Source organism: Chelmon rostratus, chromosome 22 (genome assembly GCF_017976325.1).
Source record: "Chelmon rostratus isolate fCheRos1 chromosome 22, fCheRos1.pri, whole genome shotgun sequence".
In the NCBI taxonomy this organism is placed as follows: Eukaryota; Metazoa; Chordata; class Actinopteri; order Chaetodontiformes; family Chaetodontidae; genus Chelmon; species Chelmon rostratus.
Window position 1 is genome coordinate 9,615,403 of NC_055679.1, and position 19,502 is coordinate 9,634,904.

The following is a 19,502-nucleotide window of genomic DNA, read 5'->3' on the forward strand; positions in this document are numbered from 1 at the left end:
AGGCATGTTCAGTCACACACACACAAAAAACAAAAATGAGAATTTGATGCCCCTCCTTCACGTTACCACTGTCTCTCAGCTCCAGTCCAGAGCTCCGTCTTTAATTCTGCAAAAAACATCCCAGAAGGAACACATTTATTTATCTGTGCACATGGGCCCACTTTATCTGTCAGCGCAGAAAAAGTGACAGATTTTTTTTTTTTTTGCAACAGTAAAGCTGAATCAAACATCAGCTGATGCCTCTCACCGAGCACACTGGTCACTTTGTGCATGCTCGGCCATGTCATCTCATCTTCAGAATGAATGTGTCTTCATTACAAGCTTTGGATGAAGGCCTGAGGTGTAAATGCACTGAGCAGCTGATTCCAGGCTGCAGACCAGAGCTACGAGGTGGCCCTAAATAAATAAGTATAATTAGTTTTTGAGCAGTGTGTGCAACAATAATTCTCCTCCCCCTGACGTGGATTTTCTGGGGTCCCGTCAAGGGCCTGCTGCTGGTTGGATCAGGTTCAGGTTCTTAGTCTTTAAGTGCATAACTTCATCTACAGATTCTCTGTTCTAAGAACTAGTCGAGCTCACTTCAGAAAAATGCACAGAGTGAAAAATGAGCATCAGAGTCCAGAAGAGCTGGGTCAGAGAGCTTTATTCTCGTCACAGATTACAAAGCCAGAATATGCTCTGCAGAACAGACTGATTTTCCACGTTGAAACATCACCATTTTCTATCTTTGGCCTTGTTTATACTGTCCTGCCATCTGTTAGCCTTTCCACAGCGCACCTATCACCCTTCCCAAGATGCACGTACAAACCCGAAGACTTCCACAAAAACCTCCTGATTCTACTGGTGTCGGGGGAATATGCATTTTTTTAACATGGGAAAGAAGCATGAAACATAGGATCCAAAAAGGAGATGCCTATTTAAACATCCTCTTCATGCACATTCTTGTATGGACACAAAGGTTAGATAACACTCCTCTCACAAGGCCTTCTTCTCTATATGGAAGACCCACACTACGCGCGCGCGCGCACACACACACACACACACACACAGCAGCCCCTCCATCCAGATGGGGAGGGCTTTTATCAGTACAACATGGGGACTTCCTCCCTCTCTCCGCCCAGTTATAAACACCAAGGTGCTCACAGCTGCCAGCAGCGCGGCTCTTCACTACAACCAGGCTCATCTCGTGTGGATTTAAAGCGTGTTCGGCCCGCTGACCGCGAGCTCAAGCCGAGCTGAAATGGGGAAGGTGAACGTCTGTCTGAAGCGCGGTTACATCACCGTGACCAGTCTGATCGCGGTAAGTTGTTCTTGTTCTGCAACACAGCGACGGAATCCAGCTGTTGCACCGTTTCACTTAAAATGGAGACCTGGATATGATCAGCACAGCTGTTTTCTAGCTTTTTCACTATGTTTCGCTTATTTTCATTCCTGATTAATCTGCTGATTGTTTTCTTGATTATTTCATCCATTGTTTGGTTTATAAAATGTCAGAAAATGGTGAAAAATGCTCATGAAGTTATTAAAAACTGATTCAGGTTGCTATGACACAAGACAAAAACTTTTTAATTGGCTTTTTAATTTTTCTTAAATAAAAATATAAATCTATTAATCAAGTAGCTGCTGATGATTTTCTGTTGATTTACTGAATAAGCAATGGATAAATACTCTCATCTTTACTGCACATGTCGCGCTAAACTTCAAGAATGCCACAACTAAAAACTAAACTAGAGCCAGAGAGGTAAAATCTATGTGTACATGAATTTAAAAAATCCTTCCACATCATTTTCACATGCAGAATTTAAGTGGATGAGGCAGCATGTGATTTTGGCTGTTTGCCTGTCCCTCCTGTTATTTTGTAGCTGTCACTTTTGTCCTGCAGGGCTCGTTTGCCTTCCTGTTGTTCACTGATTCTTAATATGACTCTCTTAACACACTTTTGGTTGAAGAAGTTTGGGGGAGGACGTCACTTTTGGCTATGGAAACAATTTTCTGACCTTTTGCTGGACTGTAAATGAATTGATTAATTGTAAAAAATAATGGGCAGATTGACAAAGAATAAAAATAAGTGCTAATTTGAGCCCTGAAAGTAATGTTTCATGAAGTATGTTGCTGCTGTTGCAGATCCTGAGCGCCCTGCTGTTGGCAATCACTCTGTTCAGCCACGGATACTTCGAAGATGAAGAGGTAACGTGTATTTACAGTGAGAAAAAGACATCCATCTAGAATCTTATCTTATCTATCTACAGTATGAGTGTATAGATTATGTGAAGCTTGATACTTCTTCTCCTCCACAACACCACAAATCTTAAAACACACACAGCACTGAAAAAAGACAGGGTGAAAGTCCAGCTTTACACCCACTTTGACCGTAGGTTTGCACAATATACTATTCCAGGTCACCAGTTTGTGGAAGCGAAGGTTAAAACGAGTCAGTGCAAAACCGACTCACTGAAGTTGACTCCTACACACACATAAATCTGCTGTTGTCAAATGAATTAGCGTCCAGTAATATCACAGGAATAACACTGCTCTGTGTAGACGTTCGCCAAAACTCACCTTGACATTCACAACAGCCCAGCTGCAATCTGTGTAAAACCTGCACTGACTGCAGGAATAAAACACAATTCAGACACATGAGCGGCGTGCGTGCATGCTGAAGGTTTTTCCCACAGAGCCTGCTGATCCGCTTCCCTGTCTGTTTTCTCTGCAGGTGGAGAAGATGCACGCAGGCCTTCACGCCATGTATGTCATTTCCATCGTAACACTGCTGTTGACCATCTTAGGTGTGTACGGTGCCTGTAAAGAGAAGCAGTGGCCGCTGATAGTGGTGGGTAAAGAAAAAGCAGTAGTGGGAAACAACTATCGCAAGCTCCCAGAATCTGATAGCTCATGCCTATATATGTGTGTGTGTATGTGTGTGTGTGTGCGTGTGTGCGTCAGTTTACAGTTGGAATTATCCTGGGCAGTCTGTTCATGACTGCATGTGAAATCCGAGCGCTGGTTGTGCGACCACAGGTATGACAAAGTTGACGTTGAGATGTGTTGACATTGAGATGTGTTGAGGATTCATGTAAACCATGTAAGGTACCAGGCTGCACCGAAACTGCATCCCTGACAAAACACGCTTTATCGCTCGTGTATGCAGACTCTTTAAGTGTTTCAGAGAGGAGCAAAGATCAGGTAACAGTTGGTTAAATGCCACATCTCTTACTGTTCCTGCTCACAACTCTGCACACACGTGTTGCTGCAGTGATTCCCCCATAGATGTAACATAGAGATAGAGGCACACATGCTAACATGTGTAGCTCACAGCAGATGAACATGCCGTTAAATCCATACACTTTTGTTCTTGGTTTTTGGAAAGGCAGTGAAATAGACCCTCCCCCTCAAACTATGCAGATGCTGAGTATTGCTGCACCGGTGCGGCTGCTAAAATCACAAAATAAGTCGCATCAGTGCTCGCAAACTCCAACATCCTTCATGTTAAGATTGTAATCACTGTTACTTAGGTTGACAAAAGCGTGACTGCCGGACGTTTTTGGTTTGACTGCATGTGCTTCGTGAATCACAAATACACCCACAAAAAAAAAAAGCAAAAAATACAGTCACATTGTAAAATTGCTCGTTATCTAATCTTTATATTACGTTTCCTTGCTTTGCAGTTAGCTGAAGAAATGAAGAGGCATTACCTGGACATGCTTCCGCTGCCTAATGCCAATGAGGGTTTCTTAGACGGCCTCATGTATGTGCAGTCAGAGGTGAGTAACCCTGCGTGGCGGTGTGAGCCTGTGTATGCGTTCACGTTCTAGTTCAGGGCCCTATTTTACTGAAAATGGGTGCAAATGTGAGCGCAGCCTCCTGGCACAAACGCACCGCAGCAAATCGTCCGGAAAGCAAAGTTGACTTAATCATTAGCAGGAGGTGGATTTGTTGTCCAGGATTTGTTCTGCAGTTACCCTCATCTTCCACCCTTCCTCCTCAGTTGCAGTGTTGTGGACTGGATCAGGGCTACCAGGACTGGGGCTACAACATCTCGTCATCCTGCCTGTGCACTGAAGAGTCCACTAATCCATGTGTGAGTGTCAAAGCTTCTCAATTTCTGTCACAAACTATTGATACATGATATTCATTAGTAAAACTCAAAGACTGCTGTATATCATTGTGGATAAAGTTTTTTTTTTAAAAAAAAAAGCTTGAATACTGAATACAAAGTAGAACATTTTCCCTCTTTCATACAAGGGACCTCAAGCCATCCCAAAATAGCACAAATCCAAAAGCCCAGGCTGAAATATCTCAGCAACTATTGGATGGATTGCCAAGAATTTTTGTACAGACATTCCCAGAGGACACACATACACTCCCACACCCACACACACACACACCCCCCCCACACACACACACACACACACTCAAGTTCCCCTCAGGATGAATCGCAATAACTTGGATAGTCCCCTGGCTTTCCCATAGAGGGCCGCCGTCGGGTTAGTATTTTTATTTGCCCCATACTTTTGTTAATGACCAAACACTTTTAAAACTGTAACTGCATTTCCATGAACAAATGTTGTAATGCCAACACGGAAATCTGATATGGTGAACATAGTAAACATTATATCTGCTAAAGAGCAGCATGTTAGCTCTACTGGACCAGTGTGTAGGATTTAGTGGCATCTAGTGGTGAGGTTGCAGATTGCACCTCACCACTCGTCACCTCACCACTCAATTTCCAAGCGTTTAGATTCTGGGCTAAGATGGCGGTGCAACATGGCAGAGGACCGCTCCCCCTCTAGATATAAAGAGCTCGTTCCAATGATCCTTATTTTCAGGTGATTGTACACTAATGAAAACATACTTATGAATTATATTCCATTTTTGCCATATTCTGCTAATAGATCCCTCTAAACCCTACACACTGGTCCTGTAAACGTTCCTCCCCTAAATGCATTTTCCTCCACGGGCGCAGCAGCACCTGTCTCCACTCATTGGACATTCAGCCTGTGATTCATGTCTGTGTGTTGCAGGTGGCAGCTCCCAGAAACAGCAGCCTGTCTGAGTTCATGGTCGATGACCAGCCCGTCATGATTTATAAAGAGGTAATAAAGAGCATCACAGTGAAAATGCTCATTTGATTTTCATGTCGATTGACGCCGCAGTGAAAACTGCTTTCACGCTGTAATGCGAGAAAAGGCTTGTCTCCATTTGCACCCCAGGGGTGGATGTAGTTTATATAGGTGTGTATATATGTGTACATAAAACAACAGCATGCTGTTGACACTGATCAATCCACTCTTCTGTTTCAGGCGTGCCTTCCTTACTTGATTGGGGATGAGATAAGTGGCATAAACGCCGCGCTGGGCATAATGATGGGGGTCATATTACTCTGGGTATGTGCCGTCAGCCGACATGTGTACCTCCAGCTTCTCTCCACACAGACAAACTCAGCTTCACAACAGGGGCTAGTGGTCATCATTCTTCAAACGAAGCCTCCGTGTTGCCTTTGAAGCCCTTATTAGTCGTAAATCACAGCTGTTAACAAGCTAAACAACACTTTTTACAATATTCGACAAATTAAACACTAGAAATGATGAAAACAAGGGAATAACCTTTCCAAAGATGAGGGGGGCATGAGCCTATCACAAGCCAAAATAAGACATTTAGGCTTGTGATAGGAGGAAAAGCACAGGTGTTATTACTAACATCAATGATGGCTCCATAGATGAGTTCCACCTGTGCTTCACCTTCTGTGCTCTCTCAGCACGTCCTCAGTGGAGGACGCTGTCACTGTGTTTCTTTTCCGCCGCCCTCCGTCTCTTTCTAAACTCGCAGCTCTGTTAAAAACAAAGTCTTGTTGTTGGCAACAAAAGATAAACAGGAAGTAACGCTGTTTCGCTCTCCTCTCAGATGCTGGCAGCAGTGTTGGGCGTTGTCATCTTGTGTCGGCTGAGCCAGAAGGACGAAACGCCGGCGGTGGTCTACAGTCCCGAGGCAAAAGCAGGCAACTACGCCGTCCTCGTAGACGCTGCAGAGTACACCTGATACACCTGTCATGTCAGCGGATTTTTTCAAGGTTGCAAAGAAGACTGGGATTGGTGCAAGGAAAGGAACGCTCCATGAGTGGATTTTTACCTTTACTGATCCTGTCAATTTTATGAAACCAGCACACACTGTGAAAGAGTATATTCCCCTTTCATGAGCTGCACTTACAGAATATTACACAAATTTGCATCGCCCCCATTTAGTTCCACTTCCCTTCGCTGGGCATCAGATGGATCAAATAAGAAGTGAAGTGACTTCAGTTGCACTCTCTCATGGTATTTTATTCCAGTTTGGGATCATTATTCAGCACATGTGATCCAAGATGTCTGTAAAAGAAGAAAATGGCTTTTAAAAAAAGATATGACTGCAGAAATATTTACTTGTTGGATGTATTTGAGCTTGAATAAGAATGTATTTTGTGGTTTTGTAGCTTTCTGAAAATGTATCTATCATATTCTGTCAAACTTTATGCGAACTATGTTGTTGTTTTTTTTATTAAAGAAGCTCCTGGAGTTCTTGTGTAGTTTTATAGTCGACGCTGATTTATATTTTCATGTTAAAGCTCCGATCTCTGAAAGGATTTATTTATTCACATTGGTGCTGCATGCAGAGTGTTTCCAGGATCAGGTGCTGCTGTTCATGGCAGGAGAAGACGGGAATACAGAAACCTCTCACCTCCTTTGGCATTGCTGTGTCACTCCCTCCTGTCACTCCCTCCTCCTCCCCCGCATGAAGGAAGGAGGAAGTTCAGGCGCTTCCCCGTCCTTCCGCCTCCCAGTCAGGAGCCAACTGTGCAACCTCACTGCTATCATCACAGAGACGTAACAGCTGCAATGTTTACATACTGATTTTTGTTTGTTAACTTATTTCCTCCTGTATAAACTGAGCAGGAAAAAGCCTACAAATACTGTAAAAAGCAAAAATATTAAGTGAAATTCGCTAAATGTACTTAAAGTATCACAACTGTAGAAGTACCCAGGACATTTATTCAAGTATTTTAGTACAATGTTAACGTGCTTTACTTGAGTATTTCCATTTCACTCAACTTTAAATTACTACTTCACTACATTTCAAGGGAGAAATATTATAATTTTTTCTCCAATATATGTATCTGACAGCTGCAGCTGCTTTTTAGACTCAGATTTTACATATGCAAAATGTCTGTGATCCCTTACAAAGAACAGTGTCCAGTTGGGGCCCCTTGTCATGTTTCAGATGCATGTGAGTTGTTAAAAAGTTCAGGAAAGAGACATTTCCCCTCCGAACTTCTCAGGCAGTTTCATTTAACTGTTTAAAGACCAAAAAAGACCATTATTTGAGAGAAAAAGCAATGACTAAAGAAAATGTCCATGACGCTGAATGCAAATTTCTGTAGCAGAACTTTGTTTTTGTTCTTTTCCTCCTCTCCAATGAATCATCTCACAAGCTCTCGGCGTTTTCCACCCCTTTATCGGGAGCCCCTGGATTAAACTACTAAAGCAGCATAATGAGAAAATCTAAAATTGTACCTAAACACAGTTCTTGCTAAACACAGTTTTCCAGCTCTGAGAAACAATTTCAAAATAAGAACTACGACGTTAAAGGAACAAGAATCACATCTTTTTATTTCTGCTATTTACAAAATATTACATAAATTCATTCCATAAATAAAAACGACAGTGTATGACAGAAATAAAAACACCGTACTCAGCAAGAACATACTGTATATCAGGCATTAATGGTTAAAGTGCACAGGTAGACATTGGATCTGCTGTTTTCAGATGAAATTTATTTGACAGTACATTCGTCTAGGAGACGTCTCAGCCGCAGGCAGCTCATGCAGCGAGTCAGATTAGAAGTGATGTGGCATAAAGGCTTTTTCGGTGGGACTTGCACCGCTGGGGTCATTACGGCCTCTGCAAGAATACTGATGACTCACTTTCCTGCCCAAAGCCTCTCACAGCCTGCAGTCTGCAGCGGCCTTTTCCAACACACGCCCACACCTTGGAATCAAATTTTCGGCTGCAAGATCATTGAGGATTTTACTGCATGTCTACTGAATGTGCGACCAACAGAGTCCCCTCTCCCTCTAGTGGACATGATCAAGTATCATTTACTCACTACATGTGCTTAAAGAGAAACTGAATGGAGTGGCGAGGTTTTCAAATACACTATGTGCTTATTCACAAGGCATCAAGACATTCTGGCGTCCCAATGAGAGCCGCGGCTCATTCCTTTGTCTAACCTGATTATTTACCCAAGAAAATGACATTGCTCCACATTAAATAAACGATTATATTTCAATCAAAGCACTTTGTAAACACTGTTTAAGAAAGGTGCTACATAAGGGTTATTAATATTATTATTTGTTCAAAGATTATTGGTTGCTCTAATGCTGAAAATTCAATGAGCGAGCCTTAAGACAAGTACGAATATTTAAATATTTGTGTTTAAAAGGTGTTGGTCCGGTAGACAAAGTGTTAAATTAAAGCCATTAATTGATGAGCCTGCAGCGATGCTGTTTGTGAAAGAGTTTTAGCCTCAGCTCCACACGTCGTATTATGACGGCTGTGCAGATTTTGCAGAAGATGACTGACGACTGCACACATCTCAAGAAGTGTTAGAAATCCTTTGCCGTGCTGGCAGAATGTAGCTTCAGCAGAGCAAGTAAATGAAAAACAAAAATATAAAAAGACTCACTGATGTGTGCAGGTATGAAGGAAATGGAGAGAAAGAATATCATCCACACACTTCCTTAACAACACATAAAATGAATAAGAAAACACCAGGATAGGCTGCAGCTACTTAAAGAAAACAAAGCTCGGCTAGCCAGCGTAATGTTAAAGATATGACAAAAGCGTGTGAAAACGTGATGATTATTAAAGATTCATTACTTTCATTTAATTGCAGTGTTTTTACAGCAGCAAGGTAAACAAAAAAAGACTTTGAAATTGATCTATGCATGTAGATTACTTTCCAATATCAGTTACATGCATTAACACGTCTTAATAGAAAATTAGAATGTCAACATATGTTGCTATAGCGCAAAATAGCCAGATTATGGGATACAGCATAATGTGTTTACGTGTGCAAAACAAGAGGTTCTTGTTTGGGTGTATCAAAATGTACCCGGTGACTAGAAGGCACCGGGAACGTATCTGTTGGACTGTAGGAGAGCCATGAACTCCTGCTTCCTTTTTATCTGGCCCATCAGCTTGATGCTCATGACAAGTAAGACCACCTGGGGAGGGAAGCACGAGAGTTACGAGCATGCTGCGCTGTCCAGTGATGGTTACAACTGGGATCTTCTGCAGACCTGGGATCAGATCTGACCACAAGAGCCCCTGTCTGCTATGTCTGCTTCATGACAGGAAGTGTTAATGTGTATAATGCAATACAAATTAAGTTATCTCACACAAATTAGGTATTATTGTCCTATCAAACATATAAATGTGTAGAAGAAGAACATACCCAAAACACTCCACTTCCAAACTGTATACCCATGGCCAACGAGAATGCAAGCTTCAGTTCAGACACATAAATTGGCAGGCAAGGCTGTGAAGAAACAGGTTTGTTTTAGAAGTGGTGGCAGGAGAAGCTGGAATGTGAATGAAGAAATAACCTATCTGAGTGCAGCTCATCACACCTGCAGCCAAAAATGCCGAGAACCACTGATGTAATTCAAAATTTAGAGAGAAAACAGGATGAGTTAGCCAGGAAAGCAATTTCCTGGCTAAGATCTTTTACCTCTTGATAAACATACTGGTTCTTCGGAGCTCCAAGTGTGGCGCTGCCCCGTAGGCGAATCTGGTGAAGAGTACAGAATCCCATTAGATAAAATGACAATTCAAAATGTAAAGGGGCTGCGTCTTATTCACATCGTTTGGGTCAGCCATGATACAGTATCACGACCTCGAATTCTCCCTCATGTGTCTCACAGGAACAGAGATCCTACTGAGTCATCTTCACTGCTTGTATTCTGCTCCCATAAAGGGAAGTACTCACGCATTTTCCTGGATATTGACAGTTACAGGAAGCAGGGATGGAAGAGCCCCAGTCTTTGTAGCCTTCAATAAGACCACAGCACTCAAACTGGAGGTGACAAACACACAAACACAAATCATAAGCATATCCAGAATAAATTGCATCACACTATATAATACACAACTAGCACCATGAATGATGCAGACATGTTCAGTTACATATTGCAGAATCAGTTCAGAGCTCTTTGTGACCTTAGATCCTGGTCATGGTCTTAATGTACTGTCTTTATTTGAACGGGTGAATGATTCCCCTGCAGCAGGGTGAGTACGTGCCTCTTTAAGACGGGACACACCTGCTTGCCCGGCCACGCCCTGAAGACTACATATACCGCAGGTGTGGCCTCAATCAAGTTTGATCGCTGCCTGAGTGCTGTGTGTGATTTGTGCGTCTGTGTTGGAGGTGAAAGATGACTGGAAAATCCACCAAATGCGTGTGTTGAGTTCGACTGGGCTAGACTGTCTTCTTTGGGCAGCCTCCCCAGATTTCCTTTCACTTTAGCCTTCCAAGAAAAAGCCCCCAAAGTACCCTAAAGCTAGCTAACAGCGGATGTTAATGGCTGATAAACTACAAACTTTCCTGCTGGCTGTATCAGTGAGCTAAACTAATCACACGATGCTGGCTGACACAAGGAAGTGGAAGCTTCCTAGCAGGGACATTCTTGTGTGTTTTGTGGTTCTGATACTATTAAGGGCGTGTTGGTCGTGGTCACATCTATTTTTAGATTCAGTCTGACTTGCACTTTCTGAGGATATCATTTTAGTCAATGTCCAGCGTGAATACACATCCATAAATATGCTTAGAAATCATAGGGGGAAAAAAGCTGCTCCTGAAACACCAGAACTTGCCTGAGAATTATCAAGCTTTCAGGTTTACTTCAGTATCAAAGTAATCTGGTGGTAGTAATCTGTACATTTATGGATGCATTGCAAACGGGGACTGCTAACAGCTCATTCGGCACACTTTTAATTGTGCTAATTTCAACAAATGGGCTAAAAAACAGGGTTCAATTTGTAGCCCACAGCTAATTGGCAGCATTATACTTCCTACTTACAACAAAGCATCATGGGAACTTTAAAGCATGCTTATCTCCCAAATTTAAGACAAAGAATAATAAGAGTGACAAAATGTCTGTCTTCAGGGAATGCTGCAACAGTACAGACATTATTTGAGACATAAGCTTATATTGATATTGAAGTTGACAGCATTTGATTGTGTGGCAGACAAAAATACCCCAGGAAGTCTTTTGACTTTTTTAACCTCTGCACTTTGAAGAAAGAGGGATGCATTATCTGGATTGTGCAGTGTTAAAAAAATATTTGCTTACTTCTTGCTGAATGCTATACAGCAGCGTCCTGTTGGCTTTGCTGGTTCCAGTGAGGGGCATCATGGACAGCAGCTTGGACTCCTCGCGGACCACTCGTTTCTGAGGAGGGAGAAATCACGTTCAGTATGATCATTAAAGCAGCTTCTTAACAGCTGTAAATGAAATATCGTAAAAGCAGGGCATTCAAGTACTATACCTCATAAACATCTTGGTAACTTAGTGCCGTTCTGACAATTATTGTTTGACTGGCTGCTGCCATCCCAGTTGCATACTGCACACACACATAAAGCAGCATTAGTAGTAATTTCTGAACACACTCATGAGAAAATCTTGTGATAAAAAATGATCATTTTTCTCTTGACACATTCCTGCTCAGGTACACAAACACACACAGACAACACTTAAAGCAGGTTTTTACCAGAATCAAACACCATCTCTTTCCTTTACAGGCTCCAAACACACCGAGCACTGAGAGCAGCAGGCAGCCGATCTCCATGACATACATTATCACGACAGAAACACTGGACACCAGCTGAGGATTGAAAACACACGGGTGTTAAAGCACACACTGACTGGCAATGACAAACAATTCTTGCGTACAGCAAAAATTATTTGAAAAGGATCTGCGGTAGACGTCGTCTGAGATATTCACTCATACCCAATATTAATATTATTTCGTCGTCACAGGTGTATTTCTGAGATGGCGTGGCAACAAAAGAGGGTAAGGGTCAGGGTCAGCTACAGAACGGCGCCCTTGCCGCCTGAAGATAATTCACTGTCTTGCCCAAGGACACTTCAACTGGCAGATCCTCGCCAACACGAGGGCTTGGAGTCAGTTGCTCCAGAGAGAAGACAGTATAAAATGCTGTCGTGTGTTCAGGCAGTATCGATGGAAGACCAAGCAGACCCATGCATTAATAATCGCCCCTGGACATCAGCAGCTCTCGTCCTCCTTTAAATCCTGCCAAGACAGGAGCTATTCCTGCCTCCTACAAATATTACCTGCTCGGGAAATTATTTCCATCCGCTCAGAGGGGCATCAGTCTTACCTTGCCAGTTTGTATGAGGTCTCTATGCCAAGCGACTGTCATCGTCAACATGAAGAAGCACAGCGCCTTAGAAGAGAGGAGCACAGGACTCTGTTAACTTTGCAATCTGATGGAAGTTGGGAGGTGTTTATAGGCCTACACACTGTGAAGGAAATGCATATTTTCACTTTGCGATGTAAAGTAGAATCCAGTCTGTAAATACAACTCAGCATCACCTCAATTGTTTTTATGTTTGTGCTGCCTTCAGGTGTCACCTCATGGAGGAGCAGTATAGTTCATTTAAGGGCTGATGCATGGCAGCAGCATGCTACTCAGGGCTAGCCTGCAACTGAAATAATATAGCAATATCACAGCCAACACTGCATATGACTGTAAAGTCACGCATTGCAAACATTAGCATTGTAGGATGCTCTTTAAGGAGAGAGTATGTGAGGAGGATGGAAAAGAAAGCTTATCCTCTGCAGATGCAAATTCTAACTACCTAATGGCGTCTTTTTTGCTTTTCTTTTTGATAAAGCTCTCATTTTCTCTCTAATCTCTTTCTTTCTGTCTAACCTGAAAACATTTTAGCACAAAATGCACTGCAGATGTTGCCACATTGCACATCATTTTGATGGAGGGGCTCCGCTGCAGCCTGTTTGGAGACATGCAGCGCGAGTCATGTTTGGGTTCATCACAGACTGGACGATTTGGGTCAGAATAACAGCAGCAAATCAAAAACATCCGATCAGAGGACTAGCCTAGAAAAGGCCTCTTGACTTGAAGTGCATTCAAAAGCAGGGGATTTTACCTACCATATGCACAGCATTAGCAAAGATAAACGGCCTTTTCAGGCTCGTTTTGTCCGCCACCACGACCACCGCGCTCCGCTGCATGCCGCCGCTTCTCTCCCGACCTTTAAAACGCCCTTTCACAAAAAACTGAAAATATTAAGGCTACAGAGCTGTGATTTTAACAGTGAGGGCATCCAGCCATCCGCACAGGACGTCACGGTGACGTGCTGGATGAGGATGCTCTGTGCCGCTTTCAAGTGCAGTCGGAAACCTTGGGATGCGGAGGATGAGCGCGCAGGAATGATGCTCAGCCATAGTTAAAGGATTTCATGTAAGAGTGATGGGTGCAACGGCTGTTTGCATGATGAGCAGGGACACACCCAGGAATACACGCATCAGCACACGCAAAATGTTGACCAGAATCAAAAAAGATGACAAAAAGGTGACATTATTTATTTTTTATATATATTTTTATTTCTCACATTTTATTATGGATCATACTTATCTATCCTTTGTCTCCCAGTATGAACCCAAAATTAAACGTGTTCAATCTGAAAATGCTTTCCCCTCTCTGTTGTTTTGTTTTCATATTCAAATCAAACATTTTGCTTCTTCTAAATAAGTCAGAATCCACTGACTACATGTCTCTACGAGTCCACAACTGGCTAAGCATTGTTGTGTGCTCTCTTTAGTGTGACTGATTGATGCTCAAACAATAGTTTGCTGTATTGATGCAGCCGTAAAGGTTCAGCCAGCTATAGGTTTAATTAGTTGTTGGGAACATGCAGAAGGAGAAATGGTCATACAGTGTGGAACAACGTCGCCTTTAAAAAAAAAAAAAAAGTAGCATAAGGTTAAAGAAAGTAAGATTTCAAGATGCTGATTCCAATGTTATATGTTTTTTACCATGAAGAATGAATGAACAATAAATTTTGAAATGAAAAATGAAGAAAATGGTACTTACAGTGAGTACAGAAGGGAATAAATGTGCTCAGTTAGATTGCACCACTGCTCAGCACTTCGACATAGGGTTGCTCTTTTGCTCTATCACAAATTGAGCATCTTTGTAATTGTTGGGATGTTGAGCAGAGTTTAAAACAACGTTCTATGGTTTTAACAGACTGTGCGACAGTTGAGATTTACAGAGTCCCAGAGTGGTAAAATAACTGCATTTCCCAGGATCCCACAGCAGCAATGGGGCTGGGCTACTTTCCTAGAACAGGTAGGGCAGGTTTCTATTGTCTCCACAGGTGCTATGGAGGGAGAGAGACAGAGAGAGAGAGAGAGAGAGAGACTATAAGTCAGTGAGAACAGGAAAAACTGATGACAGAAGGAAACAGAGATAAAGACAGAGAGGCCGGTAGAGGAGGAATACTGCCGCACGTGTGAAGGAACAGCAGGTGGATTAGACAGGAACCTGGACTACAGACGAGCATCTTTTCAGACTCCATTTCAGGGAAGTTCCCCTTTTCTTTGGCAGAACCCGTGTGGGAGGACGTAAAGGATGGGACGTGCACTTGTGCCCTCTTCTGCTGTGGGCCATGAAGTGGGTCAACGCCCGAGAAGGAGCTGAAAGGAGGAGCAGAGACTGAGACAGTTTTGTCCTCCTGAAAGAGCACAAGAGGGGGACAGACCGGCTGAACTGGCTGGAAACACCAGACAGAGATATGCAGCAAACTAAAGAAAATGCCCTCAGTCTGTAGCAACTGCAAACAGGCAGAGCTGATTCTTTCATAGTGTTGCTTGTGTGCCTTTTACAGTGTCTACACTCTAAATTATTCAAATTTTAGCTATTTATTTTACCCTGCTGCTGGAAATCCAGTCTGGGGAAACAACCAGATTTTAGCTTTAGATTTAGGCTTTTTTTAAATGAAACTCAGCAACTCTTGGCCTCAAACTCCAAGCATTTTAGCATAAGGGGGGGATCATTTCCTCCACTCCCATCCTCAGAAAAACAGTGCCTCCACCATGCAGACCCCAGGACCTGAGCATGATGACACTTTTGATTTCCTGTTTAAGATCATCCTGATCGGGGACTCCAACGTGGGGAAGACCTGCGTGGTTCAGAATTTCAAGTCGGGCGTCTTCTCGGAGAGGCAGCAGAACACCATCGGAGTGGATTTCAGCGTGCGGACCGTGGATATCGAGGGGAAGAAAGTGAAGGTCAGCGCTGTGTGTGGTGTGCATGAGTGTGTGTGCGTTCCGTGTGTTTATGTGCAATAGATTTAATGTTTAAAACACAGTGAAGGCAGTGAAGCCACGGCCTAAGAATCGTCAGACTAAACAGGTCTAGATAGGCCTTAAAGGCTTTGAATTCAATTTCCTGAAAGGCCTGAGAAGGAATTACAGTCTTCAATTATAACTGCAGTAATGTTGGGTGTAAAATGCTTTAACTTTCTCTGTCAGGAGACAGTGGATTGTGCACACAGGAGCCTGTCTGACCCTTTTTTTGTGTGTTTGTTTCCCTTTTTTTGGAGTTCCAGAACGCACCATTCAACCTGGAGCTGTCACAGTAGCTGGGCAGCTCATGCTTAGTGTTAGAAATTATGTGATATTCAAGAAACCGCTGGCCCCTGCTGTTTTCAAGCATACATTGGTACTGGGTATTAAATTATGTTCTATGTGCGATTAAAAGGGTGTTAAATCTGACTCGGTGAACCCTGCAGATACCCTGATTATGCTCCACTAATGCCTTTGAAACACCCTGATCCTTATCATGGGTGTCACAGAGTCAGCTGGCCCTGACACTGACAGGCTGCACAGCATGCTTACAGGCCTTTTCAGTCAAATATTTACCGTTTACTTTGACAAAAAAAGGAAAATGCAACCCCAAAGCACCACTCAGATGCGATGGACTTTTCTAGGTTTGGGGGTAAATGACAGTACAGCAAAATGTGCCCTTTGGTTACAGTGTCAGTTAGACTCAGTCCAAAACAGGTCAGACCAGCAGCTCACATGACGGACCTGTCCTTCAGGTTCCTCCGCTCCACTCTGGCTTTTGTGCGGACAAAAATAAACCTGGAATGATTTCTCGGCACCGTCACAGAGCTAGAGGAGGAAGTAAATGATTTAGGTGGACAGTGATTGGCTCTGTGCGGATCAGTGTGTCCTTCTGGTCTGAAAACTAATTTGGATTAAAATAATCTCCTGTCATTTAGTTACACATCCCCCGTGATCACTAATTAACTGATAATTCATGTGCAAACTGATTTATATTGATCAGTGGGTAGACAGGCACCGCAGCACCTGCCAGCGGTGATACTGTTGGGTACGGGAGCCCAGAATGGTCAGATAGAGTCGCTTGCTGCATTGGTGGATCAAAATTTACTACCACTTGTGCTTTGTTTATGTTTGCATCCGTCTCATCAGGTTTATCTGTAGATCTGTCATAGCCAGGAGGGGGGGTCCAGTCCGTTACTCAACAAACACACACACACACACACACACACACACACACACACACACACGCACACTATAAATGGAATGATCTGTAAACAAGCCAGCTAGATGGCTGCAGGATGTATAATCATGTCATCTTAACATCTTACGTCACAAATTCTTTGCAGTTATAAGAGAGCTGTGGTGTCAAAGGCCGACACCCCTGATTTATGGTAACACGAGTTTAAGCTTTGATGGATTTTGTGACTGGTTTCCACAGGCAGGATGTCAGCGTTCGATAGCGCTGAAGCATTTTCCCATTCAGTCCGTCTTTGGTTTTACGAATCTCTAAATCACGACACAAGGTTGTAAAGTTAACACAGTAAACTGAATTGTCTGCCAATAGCAAAAGGGTTCAAATGAGTCCAGACAATGAGAGCTCCTGTTTGTGTGTTTCCCTCACCCGCCAACAAACGATTCAAGCCTGAGGCTGGGTGTAATTGAGCCACCTGATATTCAGCACCCATCCTCAATCCGCTCCACCACTGCTTTCTTCATTTTTTACAACTTCTGCAGAAAGAGCGGGTCGTTAAGCAGGAAAACACCGTCAGAATCTGTTTCTTATTCACAATATGACCAGTCATCTATGTTTTCACAGGCTTATATTCCAAAATGTGAAGATGGGAGCTTTTATTTCATTAACGAAACAGAAAAAAAACATCTGTTTTTTATGCTTATCCAGACTGCAAAACTGGACACGGCTCAAACTATCAACACAAACAAATAGGCTGAGCTGGTGAGTCTGGATTGGTTGCTATGACAGCTGTTGCCACGTCAGCAGGGTCTGACAGATGCTCAGGGAGTATTCTGCAGAGGGAGACCAAGGAGTCTGAGACATCATTTCCCGTGTGTGTGTGTGTGTGCGTGTGTGCGTGCGTGCGTGCATGCATGCATGTATGTGTGTGTGATGTGCACATCTGTTATACATCCAAGTGTATGCCATCCATGTAGCCAGTAAGGCTGATTCCTCATTATCGTCTATGTGTGTGTAACAGATGCAGGTGTGGGACACAGCAGGTCAGGAGAGATTTCGCACCATCACCCAGAGCTACTACCGCAGCGCTCATGGCGCCATCATCGCCTATGACATCACGCGGCGCCCCACCTTTGACTCGGTGACTCACTGGATCAAGGAGGTGGAGCTCTACGGGGCAAGCAATGTCGTGCTGGTTGTCATCGGTGAGTGGGGGTGTGACTGGTCACATGTGAGTGCATGAATGCATTGTGTGTGAGATTTGTTCAAGAGGGTGGACAAATTAACAGAAACACTTGAGATTTAATGCTATTTAGAATTGGTGGAGGTTTTACTGTGGGAATTCTTTAGGCTGAAGTTTGTGGTGTTGCTGTTGTGAATTGGTTTATATCATAAACTAGAGCCAATTTCCGGTGTCTCTAATAAAGAGACACTAATAAAGTGTCATGGATTACTTGATGATGATCACGTCTAATACCCAGCTATGGTTTTTTTTTTTTTTTAATTTGTGTGGCAAAAGGGTATGTAAGGTTGTCTCCAGGTGTTGTATCTCTCAGCTACCTGCTTTTCTCCATCTAGGTAACAAATGTGACCTGGAGCAGGAGCGTCAGGTTCAGTTTGAGGAAGCCTGCAACCTGGCAAATGAGATGGGCGTACTCGCTGCTCTAGAAACATCTGCAAAGGTAACAAGTGTACTCACGCACATGAAAAGCACAGAGAAGTTCAAGTTGGAATTGTTGTCTAAAGTCTCTGTCTCCCTCTCTGCGTCCAGGAGAGTCAGAACGTGGAAGAAGCCTTCATGATGATGGCCAGAGAGCTGCTGGCTCGCAATGGCCTCAATGTCCAGCAGGGGGACTTAGAGAGCAACAGCACGCCTCGAGTCCTCCTCCGGTCCAACTCTCGGCCCGTCAATGGCATCGCAAGTGCCTACGCGCCACCAGAGAAGAAGACGTGTTGCTGATTCAAGTGTGGATAGGACAGGGGAGATGAGAGGTGGCCGGTGTTGGACATTAAGAGTGGACAGTGGATGAGGAAGAGGATGAAGGACACTTTTCATCACTGATGTCAGAGAAGGGGATTAGAAGATGCACAGATGTGGAATATGACTGGAAAGGCCTCAAGGATCATGAACCTTTGCATTGAGGAAGTTTAGGTGATTATAGGAAAGTATTGAAAAATCATTGTCTGCTTTTCTGTGACTCACCTGACCTGAGAGCATTGTTCAGATCAGTGTTGGGTCAGGTTACACTAAGCCAACCTCATTTATATCACTGATGTAATATTATCTGCACAGAATGCTGTTGGACTGTTCCTATTCCAATTTTTTTAAACTTTATATTTCCAAACATGATCAAATCTGAATTTAAAAGCCAATAACTCAGTAGTTACCGCAGAATTTAAACATTCACGCCCCACTTTGCCCATAAAACTTTTGAAAAGACTATTGTAGTGCAAAGACTCAGAGTATTTCACCCAAGTGACCTCTTGTGGTGCCTCTATGACGAGCTGTGATCCTCTTGCTGCTGTCCTGGAGAACCTGCTATAAGCCAGAAGACTGTGAATTATACATTTTTTTTTAAAATTATTTCTCTCGTCACAATCAGACACATAATGATGTCTTTCATTGTCATGAATGTCTATAACGAGCTGTGAATGTATTCGATTGCTGATCGGTTAACATGACAAAGCAGGACAAAGTTTGACCTTGTGAAAAATAAAGGTTCTGTCGGGGGTTTGGTCAAGGCTGTCATGAAGTTTCCTTTTTGAACACTAGAGGGCACTGTGCCATTACACATAATCCATAACTGCATTTTGGTTGCTCTTTGCTGAGACAATGAATACCCAGGTGATTCAAAACATCTGTGAGTGCATTAAGAGACAATTAA

The 19,502-nt window shown here is 43.1% G+C and overlaps 3 protein-coding genes across 3 annotated transcripts; 2 read left to right on the forward strand and 1 right to left on the reverse strand.

Moving 5' to 3' along the window:
- Positions 1–1,122: 1,122 nt before the first annotated feature.
- On the forward strand, positions 1,123–6,548 carry LOC121625759 (tetraspanin-8-like). Its single transcript, XM_041964003.1, has 9 exons — positions 1,123–1,300; positions 2,125–2,187; positions 2,714–2,830; positions 2,944–3,018; positions 3,666–3,761; positions 3,986–4,078; positions 5,022–5,093; positions 5,301–5,384; positions 5,902–6,548. The coding sequence occupies exons 1-9, from the start codon at positions 1,241–1,243 to the stop codon at positions 6,034–6,036; spliced, it is 795 nt and encodes a 264-aa protein (XP_041819937.1). The 5' UTR covers positions 1,123–1,240; the 3' UTR covers positions 6,037–6,548.
- Positions 6,549–9,151: 2,603 nt separating this feature from the next.
- LOC121626045 (tetraspanin-8-like) lies at positions 9,152–13,307 on the reverse strand. The gene is made up of 9 exons (XM_041964404.1): positions 13,227–13,307; positions 12,433–12,498; positions 11,802–11,915; positions 11,580–11,654; positions 11,384–11,482; positions 10,021–10,107; positions 9,763–9,822; positions 9,487–9,570; positions 9,152–9,256 (listed from the first exon to the last, which is right to left on the reverse strand). The coding sequence occupies exons 1-9, from the start codon at positions 13,305–13,307 to the stop codon at positions 9,152–9,154; spliced, it is 771 nt and encodes a 256-aa protein (XP_041820338.1).
- Positions 13,308–14,524: 1,217 nt separating this feature from the next.
- On the forward strand, positions 14,525–19,358 carry LOC121625769 (ras-related protein Rab-19-like). Its single transcript, XM_041964017.1, has 4 exons — positions 14,525–15,368; positions 17,639–17,822; positions 18,196–18,299; positions 18,389–19,358. The coding sequence occupies exons 1-4, from the start codon at positions 15,174–15,176 to the stop codon at positions 18,575–18,577; spliced, it is 672 nt and encodes a 223-aa protein (XP_041819951.1). The 5' UTR covers positions 14,525–15,173; the 3' UTR covers positions 18,578–19,358.
- Positions 19,359–19,502: the final 144 nt, after the last annotated feature.